At 42.2% G+C, this 11,399-nt stretch overlaps 1 protein-coding gene across 1 annotated transcript; it reads right to left on the bottom strand.

Moving 5' to 3' along the window:
* Positions 1-42: 42 nt before the first annotated feature.
* Positions 43-8,873, bottom strand: coq3 (coenzyme Q3 methyltransferase). The gene is made up of 6 exons (XM_022204837.2): positions 8,500-8,873; positions 7,153-7,290; positions 4,207-4,306; positions 2,411-2,677; positions 1,584-1,743; positions 43-552 (listed from the first exon to the last, which is right to left on the bottom strand). The coding sequence occupies exons 1-6, from the start codon at positions 8,691-8,693 to the stop codon at positions 380-382; spliced, it is 1,032 nt and encodes a 343-aa protein (XP_022060529.2). The 5' UTR covers positions 8,694-8,873; the 3' UTR covers positions 43-379.
* Positions 8,874-11,399: the final 2,526 nt, after the last annotated feature.

Here is an 11,399-nt window from a genome sequence, read left to right as displayed (position 1 = left end):
AATCACATTTTCTGTTAGCATCCAGCATCAAATAAAATGAGATTTTTAACTGAGGAAAGGTCAGCTTTAATGGCAACCTGCAAAACATTGAGCAAACCAAACCAAGCGGAGCAGAACGATGTTTGCTCACAGTGGAGCTGTGTGGCTCAGCTCTGCTACCGAATGACAGAACTACAGATGTACAGACGACTAGCACAGCTTATCAAACACTAAACAACTATCAAACCCTCCAACAGCATAGTGCAATCTTATTGTGAGCGTGGCACATCTCTAATTCCGTCTGGAGGCTGTTTGTCCTTCCCTTGAATAAACTCAGTCTTATATGTTGCATCACAGCTCCACGCTTTGGAAACTTGAATTGTTATTTTCACTGTATGTCTCAGCTGTGAGCGGCTGCAGCATGGTCCTCTGGGTGGGGGCTGCTGTCCTCGGCTGGATCTTTCAGTTTGACTGCATGGAGGGCGTAGTTGATGGCAGTGCTGTTCGTCCAGCTCCAGCCTCCTGATAGCGGGTTGTACAGCATCCCCTGGACAGACTGCACCGAGAAACCATCTGATGGAGAAGAAAGGGCATGGCAAACATTTAGATTCAATGTATTATATATTTATATTTGCAGATATTTTTCTAGCACTGCAAGTGATCAAACTGCCTCTGAAGCTGAATTACATAAAGCATAAATAAATAAACTCTGATTGATTGAGAGCACTCAAGCCTCAATGTACAGAAAAAGATTCCCACAAACGTATCATTAATTAAATATCATCCATCATCTATACCCCGTTTAAATCCTCATCAGGGTCACAGGAGTCTATCCCAGCTAACTGAGGGTGAAGACGGGACACCTGGACAGGTAACAGTCTGTCACAGGGCTACACATAGAGACAAACAATCACACTCACATTCACACCTACAGACAGTTTATAATCACAGATTAACCTCAGCATATTTTTGGACTGTGGGAGGAAGCTGGAGAACCTGGAGAAAAGCCACACATGCACAGAGAGAACATACAAACTCCATGCAGGAAGAGCCCAGGAAGCCCTGGATGTGAACCGGGGATCTTCTTGCTGCAAGGTGACAGAACTACCCACGGATCCACTGTGCAGCCCAGATTAAATATCAATTTAGTAAAAACTTTGTGTTGACTGAACCAGAAGATCGAGCCTTCCTAAATGGGTGACTAAGTAAAAACTTTATGAACAGTTTCACAAACTGTCCTTTTACTTTTTGGAATCATCCGTTATATTACAGAACTGTTAAAAGAGGGTGGAAAACACACAGCTTTTTTCCTTCACATGTCCAGGTTTCTTGTAGAACAAAGATTTGCAAACTAAAAACAATAAGTATAATTGTCATAATATACTTGTACTTATGATAATTGTAATATATAAAAAACACATCACTGATATCATGTTAATACACATATTATGATATTGTAAATAAGTTTCTGCCTGACTTTACCAATGTAAGATTAACACAGAGTACCTGTACTTTGGGTGTAATTCATTTTCCAAAAAAGAGACAAAACACAGCCTCATTATAAAACACTTTCTGTTCATCATGTGGAACTCAGACTGACTTACTGGACTCCAGGAGGCGCTCCAGCTCTTCTGGACTGATGAACTTCTCCCAGTCATGCGTCCCACTGGGAACGATGCGTAGGATCTGCTCGGCTACGACGATCCCCAGCGCATACGACAGGCTGGTTTTATTTATAGTTGTGATGAACAGTGAGCCTCCTGGCTGCACACAGAAAATGAAAATGGTTTTAGTGCATTATTGTTCTTTAAACATGTTTGATTACAATGAGGGAGGTGGACTGATCCCGGGTCAGAAGGGTATTTATAGAATGGATTTAAAGCGTTCAGTGACAGAATCCACCCCATAAGACCAGGAGCTAACAGAGCCAAAGCTCAAGGTTGAACTCGGTCAAGGTTAAGAATTTGAACTGGAGGGGAAGAAGAAGGAGATACAGAAAATGAAAGTGCAAGAATGCAGCTTTTCCACAGAATGAATCCAAACAATATGAGAATTCACATTAAAAGCTCTGAAAATGAGCCCTGCAGCAGCACATTCTAATGTTTTTTTCTGTAAAAGAGCAGAGGAGAGACTTGGGCCAGACAGAGAGAGAGTCTGGTCAGGCATTCGGTCCGGTCAAATGCAGAGGCGTTCTGTGAAGATTAGGCCGTTTTCCTCCTCTGGCCTACTGACCTAGGAGATTACAGTCCTCTGGCCGCAGCATTGATGCACAGCTTTCACTGAAGCTTTTCAACGTTCAGTACAAACTCCACACATAAGAACACATGCTGCGAGAGCCACCACATTAAGAGGCGCTCAGATCTACACACATCTTGTATCGATGCAGGAATATGTGGCCAAAGAACACAAACACACACATGACATGACACACCTTCAGCACACTGCTGCAGCAGAAGGCGAACGTTTCCAGGTCGGCCAGATGTTCCACGACCTCAGATGCAACAACAGCATCGAACTGAGCCGCTCCCTGCCCCTCCGTTCCTCCCTCCTCTTCACCTGACAGGTCCTCCAGGGTGCACACCTGGTAGGACACCTGGTCACGAAGGTCCGGGTCGTAGGAGGAATGCAGCTGGGCGGTGCTGATGCTGTTTTCAACTGGATCTATACCCAACACGTTAGCTCCAAGCCGACCCAGGGGCTGGTGAAGGACAAGCAGAGAGGAGACAGAGGAGAATCATGACGACATCTACGAGGCTCAGTGTTAACTAAAAAACTAAACAAAGCACGGAGATAAGCAGGTCAAACTGAAAAGCATACTCCATAAAACAGTACCAGAGGAGCGAGCAGATATCGAACATGCAAAATGCCAAAATAAAATCCACAATACATTGATTAAATTTAACAAAAAACAGACTGAATGATTATGCTGCTGGTCCTCAGACTACATGTTAGCTCCTGTGATAAAGATGCTGTGACTTGGATGTTAGTCTCACATCTTCCTCTTTTACTGATTACTGCAGCATACCTACAGGTTTTTCTTTGACAATCACAGGTAATCTCACATTTAAAACACATTATTGTGATTAAAATACATCCCAGGATCAACTGTTGAACCAAAGTACTGTCAACATCTCATAATAAAAACATGTGATCGTAACACATATCTGAGCATTTTAATTACTTCAACAATGAACCAAATCATAAAATCAGGTTTTTTCATTTTCCCACCATTAGCTACTGAGGCTATATTTGGCAAAAATGACTCATACACACAAATGCATGCTTGCACTGAGACTTAAAACTGATGAGCTACCCACTCAGATAGTTTTCATGAACATACCGTGTTTTGGCCTCAAGATGCAAATCACGGATTATATGTTAGAACAAGGTCATGGTTCCTGGAACCAGCACAAGCCTTGTATTTGTGCTGTTACATAAAAGCTGAAAAAACTGCAGCAGAAATGTTTCAATGTCTCAGGAGATTTCCCCAAACTGTCCTCACTCAGTGAAATGATAAAAACCTATTTAGCTCTGGTATTATTCACTAATCAGTGGTTTGGAGCCACACTGCCCTCCTCTGGACAAACCTAAACACACCAGTCTGTGTGGAGAGCTGTTTGCTTGCCCAGAGGCTGATATCCGTCCTCCCACAGACGATCCCTTCTGATGGAGGGACTTGCAGCGACAGGACACCCAGACACAAAATAACAATCACAATCCTAACAGACACTTTTTGGCATTTTTACTGTGTGAGTGTGTGTCTGAATACGACAGCCTGTGTGACAGAGCCATATAAATACAGGACCTGATTTTGTCTTCCCAGATCACACTGCACAGCTGGTATGTCCTCAGTTCAGATGAAAGCTCCATCCTGGCTGGCCAGCTATCAACGCTAACAAACAGATAAACAACCGTAAACGACCGACTGTCCGATCCACCACACCGCGACCAGTCACATCAAAAGAGAACGGGCACCGGGCTGACGTTGAAATGTTTTTCCAGGCATTGCTACGTGTGCATGTGAGCAGACTGGCACTAGAACACACTGAAGGCGCAGATTTACTGTGCAACAGAAAGAAAACGCTCAATGTGACGTGAGAGGCAGCAATTGAAACAATTGGGAGTGGACAGATAATATGTAGGAAAAGCACTTTTTTTGTGTGTCCTTGTCCTCACTGTGTTTGTGTCTTTTTCCCAAAAGACGCACACACATGCACACAGTTTTACCTCGGTGAGCAGGCCTCCTCCACAGCCGACATCCAGGATTCTCAGTCCTGCGAGTGGTTTCCCAGGATGACGTGCTCTGTGCACATTCAGCAGATTATCCCTGTACAGGTAAATGAGCAGTCACAATTTTAAATCAAACTGTCTCTCCCACCTCCACATTTTCCCTCATACTCTCCAACATATACATGCAATATGCTGGTCACAGACTTAACACTTAAACTGAAAAGATCATGGGAAGATATGAGATTCTAAACCTCCATAGCAGAAAGATGTTTCTGGGCATTTACATGTTTTTTAAACATCCTTCATATCGCCTCGAGCAACAACATCAGCAGCTAACAACCATGAATTACGCTCTGCTTCTTCCTTCCTCTATACATTACTTCCTTCCTTCCCTCACACAGTGTCTGACAGCTGTGCGCCTCAGGCAAGAAACATGCAGAACAGGCCCAGATGTGGATATGCATCATTCTCATTACAGCTCTGCCAGAGTACAAGAGCAATCATGCATCCACCTCTTCATGCCACCGCAAAGCAGAAAAAGGAGAACAAAAGCAACTAAAACGCCGTCTGTGTGGAACGTCAAGCTATCACTACATGATAAATGATTATTAGGCGTGATTGAGCTGTCACGGTGGTGAGAAAACCGATTTTAACTTTAGAAATTACTGTAGGGAAAAAGCAGAAATTCTCTTTCATTTAGCAAAAACAAGAAGTGCAAGCTAAGTGTATGGAACAGTGTCTTAAATGGTTTCACATCAGAGTTTCAATGGATAAAAATTAAAACTGATTATTAAGAGCACAGACGTCAGTATGAATGGCACACATATTGGTAAATATTTGTCTTTTCTTGGCATTACCCACATGAGCAGCAACACAGCTGCTCATTTCTTCATCATCTCTATGACACAGTTTAAATGTTGTGTTGCCGTCAAAACGCTGCCCTGTATTACTGCTCTGTTCCAGTATATTAAACTGTTGTTCAGCACTATACACCTTCAGACATCACAGGATTACTGTAGCTTGTTGTGCTTTAGGTGATGGAACTGAAAAATGAGTGAACTACTTCAGAGCTGTTGTTCTAAATAAAAATACAAATTTCAGTGGTCAATAGAGAACAGAGAAATTAATCAGTGAAGTTGAATTACCTTTAATAAGTGTAGGATCAATACAAATGAAAAGTCAGACTCTGTGAAACAACTACTTCCATTATTAAAACCATAGCTTTCCAAAATGTAAATAAAGATCTCTGCATGTTGTTTTTGCCCTTTAGAGAATCTTATTAGGAAATGACCACAGCATAAAATTAGTTACTGATAATGAGCATTTTAAAATGAAACCATGATGGAAATGAAGAACACTTTGTAATGCTCCTATTAATTCACTGTAATAATAATAATAAATGTATTTATGAAGCACTTTCAAAGTGCTGTACAAAGAGATAAAAATAGCAAAAACTGACAAATACAATAAAAACAAAACAATAAGAAAAATGCATGAATATTCCAAATTTTGTAAGAAATGTTTCCATGTTGTTACTCTGCCAACGAGGGAAGTCTCAGTGGAGTTCTGTGACGATCGCTGTCTGTCTGTCCATCTGTTAGAGGCATTACTAAAAAACAGACTAATGAATTCGCAAGAAATTCTCAGGGAAGGTCAGAAATGACTCAAGAACCACCTGATTACATTTTGGCAGTGATGCAGCTTATAGTCTGGATCCAAAGATTTGTTAAAGGTTTCTGTATCATTGCCAGATAGCAGCACGGCCTCACTGTAACCATGACAACCAGTGAACACTACATCAGCTGATTGTGATCCTACTACAAATCCACCTCTGAGGACTTATCAGGACTTATCCATCAGAAATGATCCAAGGAACAACTGATTAAATTGTGGGGGTGTTTCTGAGTCCCATCAATTCCCGCCGTCTGCTACATATTTAGGTCACATGATTCGGTGTCTGTACATAACGTACACATGCAGAACACACGCCTGTGCTCAGAGGAAGGTCATTGTGTTTGTGGGTACATCTATATTAAATGGGCACATTCTATGTTGCTGTGATTTCTGCCATAATTTTTTTAAAGAGTTCATCCGTCAGACATCATCCAGTGACTGAGCAGCCTGGCAGAGTACTGCTCTCTGAGTGCTTTTCTTGTTTTATTAGGTGATTTTTTTTGAGGGGTAAAAACACGGGTAAAGCATTTTTCAGTTTAGCTGATTCACATTGTAAATTTCACATAATTCAAACATGAAATACTGCAGCACCTTTCAATAACACAAAATCTTTTCATACCACAATGAAATATTACTGAACTCAAGTGCACATTTGAACAGACCTCAGTGAAACAATGAGCACCATGAGTTAGGACCATAACAGGAGGAAGTGTATAGAGTCTAAAAGGTCCAGCAGCAGCAGTGGCAGCGGTGCTGCTGCGTCTCATTTAGACACACCCTGAGGGCAGAGCCTTATCAGGCAAATCAGCCACACTTAGACATACACCAGATCTGTCACACTGTCACCACAAACACACATCCTCATCACTACCACCAACAGGACCACAGGGGGGGAAGGGGAGCGTAGTAATGGGCCCTGGGCTGGATGGGCACTGTCATGATTACAGTGGAGCGACGCAACAACAGATCTTATCAATCAAAACAGCCTCAGCTCCCCCAAAAACATGCACATATGCAGCGGCGGGGCAGCCAAGACGCTGTTGGTTGAAAATGTACTGATGTTTAGAGGGACCCTGTCACTTTCTATTTCCTTTACTATGTATCTCTGAATGTTCTTTGCTCTCAAACACCACAAGGCTGGATTTCCTGACACCATTTGTTGACAGCTCTGCTAATCAATCACCTTCGCTGGCATTTCCTTAGCTGCAACATCTTGGCTTTGCATGAATATAGCGACGACTGAAATGCATATTTTGGACAAGCACACACCGTATAAAAGGCACCCTCAGGTCATTCATGGCATGAAGAGCTGCAAATTCTCCCTGTTCATCCCACCACTTGCTGGCCAGTGACTGGAACCTCTTCAGCTCACTGGGGTCCACTGTGGTTTGAGAGGCTGACCGAGAACTGCACACAGAAATGGAAAACAGCCATGACTAACTGTCACATTTTCAAACAGGGGACAAACTAGAAATAATTAGACTGCTTGTTTAACCACTGCATGCATATTAAAGATAATTCATGTAATGTAGCAGGACACAACACTGATCTACAACAGCTTTCACAATCAGTTTAGTACATTACTCTATTATTAAAGCTTCAGAACATTTACTATTTATCAAAAGTGTATTTTTGTTATTGTTCCCCTTTTGTTTTAGAATAAATTTAATACTTTGGGGGACAGGATTGTTTCTTGGGTTTTGGACACTGACTGATACTCTATAACCACTTTTGGGGAGGAGGATTCGCAAACTCAATCTACTAATCTAAAACGTTCCCAACAGATTAGGTCTATGACTGAGCAGACCAGACGATTAGAAAGGAATTTGTGTTGTTATTCATCCTAAATCTGTATGGTCAATTTAAAAGCTGAAGAGAGATGGATTTTACTGAAAGCTACAAATTGTGCAGTTGCAAATTGTACTTTCTTAATAATGTTTATTATTGTTACTTTAAATTATTGAACCATAAGGCACACCACTTAAACTACTTCACATAAGTAAAATAATATGTCAGTTCAATCAGATTACAAGCTAAGATGAGTTTATTTAAACACTGTTTAAGACAAAAACAGAAATTGTTTACAAAATACTGTTGAAAATTGTTTGACACGTGTGTGTGTATTTTATCAAACACACCCACAAAATGGAATGCAGTGCAACTATTTAATCATGAATAGTATAATAACTTTACAACGATAATAATGTCCAGTTAAAGTGGGACTCCAAGCATTAATTTAACTGTGGTAATTACTGTAATGGCAGCTCAGAGATGTGTCTGATGTCTTGCCACATTTGCGACGGTGAAAATGAAAGTTTAGACACAGTCAGTATAACAGAACCAGAGACCTTAATAATAAACATAGTGTAGAGTTCAAGTAACTGAATATGACCCCAGACTAATGGAAAGATTTCAGGACTGACTCCAGCCTTGGCTCCACTACCTGCTTCACACTACCTCAAGTGTCTGGACCATTTGGAGTCTTTCAAGGTAACCTAACAGCTGTCATTAACAGACATCTGACCCTCAGTGATGCTAAAGCTCCCAGCCCCAGCTATCTCAGCTACAGTGCTACATGCTAAGTGCAGGAATGACCACCCAGTTGGTTTGGCTAACCCGGTCTGACGGATCACGGCACGTTTCTCCATCTCCAGAAAGTCGCTCCTCTGCAGCCACAGTGTCCGCTGTTGACACACTGCAGTCCAGCTGAACCCGCTCCGACCAGCCGCCCTCCGGACCGCACCGCTGACAGCGGCCGGTTTGCGGCTGCACAGCCCCAGCATGAGGCGGCCAAACTTGTTGGAGTACATTTAACACTGTTTAGCTGTTACTAGCTTCAGTACACCTCTCCACAACATTACATGAGACTGCTTGACTGAAGGTGTCCTCTTCTTCGTTGTTCCGGTGCTCTTCTCTTCTTCTTCGGCTTTTAAAGTTAACTGCAGCTGTTACGTTGCACTGCCGCCATCTTCCGGAATTTAACTCCATCGACTACACAATCCGCTCGTCCATCCATTTTCTGCTCCTACAGCCCAGAAAACTCTACAGTTTGTATTTGAACTGTTTACATACTTAATGAGCGTTTTTCAGTACGATATAGGCCAGCGGGTGCGATATATTTGAACAAATTAGAAAACATTCTGTGCCCCCATCTTTTCTGCAATGGGGAGAAGTTTAGTAGTGATGAGGAGCATATGATGGGGAGGCTCTCTGAAAAGAGCAGGTTGTTTTGCCGGTTCCCAAAGCAGAGCCCTCTCTTTCAGCAGCTACACGGCTCCTAATGTATTATTTGTAGCCTCATATTTTAGTCTAACCTGGTAAAAGTGAATGATTTGTGTACTGATAAGACTTTTTGCATTCAGCGTTTTATGAGAAGCCTCATAATTGCCTCATTTTGTGCATTTGTTCTGTTACAAAAGCAAGCATTCTAACGTTTGTTCAATATTTTAATCAAAATGTCTATGAACAAAAAACAAATGAACAGAACACCGCACACAAACCCACAGAACAGAAACACAACCAAACTCGGTGTTCAAACAGTATAAATGTCCTCAGTGCAGGTAGGCTTTCAGAAAATATCAGATACCTGAGCTTGGATGGGCTGATATGATTTTTCCTTTCAGTGAATGTCTGCTCTGTTTTTGAGAAGATTCTCAGATGGAAGAGAAGTTGCCACAGTCTCTCCTCCATCACCTTCACCAGGTGGGGCAGACTGAGAACTTGGCCTGCCTCCAGCTCAGTGGGTCACTTGCTCGTTGGGTGAGGGGCTCCTCTCCTTATGATCTCCCTTCCACTACAGCATCAACTGTAGGATTTCTCCTTGCAGCATCTCCTGCAGCTCTTCCATCAAAGAGCCTCCACACTGCAGAAGTCTGTGGTTCCTGCTCCATTTGGCCCTCTGATGGTGGAGGTGTCAGGCTGCTCGGGGACATTCTGCTGCTGCTCTTATTCTCTGAAATGCCTTGTCAACAGCTCTGTTGTTACTGAAGGCAAGCTTTTTAAACCTATGATCCAGTAACGTGGTTTCTGCGAGGACAGTGTTAAACTCCATACTCCGTTAAAAAAGTTGGGAGTCCACTCTTCTGATTCGCTACAAAGCATCGGCTCATCGACCCACGTTTGACATATGACACATCACTAAAGTTTAGTTTCTGGTCACACTGACAGCTGGTTCCGATGGAAAACAAATAGCTGGAAACTAGTTACACTGCTGAAGCATCAATTTATGTGATGTACTCATGATTCTCATATTTCCTTATAGTTTCTGTTATTGGCATTAGTATAAATAACGGTTTGCACTCTGTATTACTGGGACAAACTGGAATATGAGGTCTACTGTCATGGAAAACATTGTTGGACCACCCTTGTTTTCTTCAATTTCTTGTTCATTTCAATGCCTGGTACCACTAAAGGCATATTACCTGAAGAATGCAATGAGCATGACAAAAAATGCAGCTGATTACATAAGACTGCATGTCCTACTTGACATGCTTAAACTTATTTGTATTCCCAGGGTATATAAGAGGCCATTTCATGTCATAAGCAGCACTGCACATGCAAAGGATTAGAAGTCCAGTAAAGTTGGAAAGATATTCACAGATTCGGTTCTGGCATCAATAACTCATTAGATATAGGTTGTCAAAACATAAGCGATGCCTCCTTACCATCGCTGTTAGGGAGACAATGTGCTATGAGCCCAGCTTTATCAAAAGTAGCTCTCTTTCAAGCTATTGGTATCTATGCACAGCTGGCTGTATGACAAATGCACAGGGACCACCGCAAAACCACTGCAACAGCGAAGAGAGACACAACACAAATAGTGACTTAACTCTTATACACTGTAATGTCACCAAAATCACTGCAACCATCAAGTGACTCCTGCTGGTCATACCACAACTCCATCCATCCATCCATCCTCTATACACCGCTTCATCCTCATTAGGGTCATGGGGGGTGTTGGAGTCTATCCCAGCTGACTCGGGTGAAGGCAGGGGACACCCTGGACAGGTCACCAGTCTGTCACAGGGCTACATACACAGACACACAATCACTCTCACATTCACACCTACGGGCAATTTAGAGTAACCAATTAACCTCAGCATGTTTTTGGACTGTGGGAGGAAGCCGGAGTACCCGGAGAAAACCCACGCATGCACAGGGAGAACATGCAAACTCCATGCAGAAAGATCCCAGGCCCAACCCGGGATTTGAACCGGGGATCTTCTTGCTGCAAGGCGAAAGTGCTAACCACTACCGCACTGCTCAGCCACATACCACAACTCTTGATTTGATATTCATTTTTGTATATAATTTTAAAGATTTTTTTGAGTAATAAAATTCAGTAACTTCACTCTTATGCACTGTAGAAAAAAGTTTAACTCTGTCTAACCATCAGTTATCTCCTGCTGGTCATACTACAACCCTTAGTTTGGTATATTTAAAAAAAATCATAATTTTAAGGAATTTTTATTAGAAATACAACTCAGTAACAGAAGTTACTGAATTGATCATTGCGG

This window comes from Acanthochromis polyacanthus, chromosome 12 (assembly GCF_021347895.1).
Source record: "Acanthochromis polyacanthus isolate Apoly-LR-REF ecotype Palm Island chromosome 12, KAUST_Apoly_ChrSc, whole genome shotgun sequence".
Lineage (NCBI taxonomy): Eukaryota > Metazoa > Chordata > Actinopteri > Pomacentridae > Acanthochromis > Acanthochromis polyacanthus.
The sequence above is the reverse complement of the archived record's forward strand: the minus strand, read 5'-3'. Positions and strand labels throughout refer to the sequence as shown.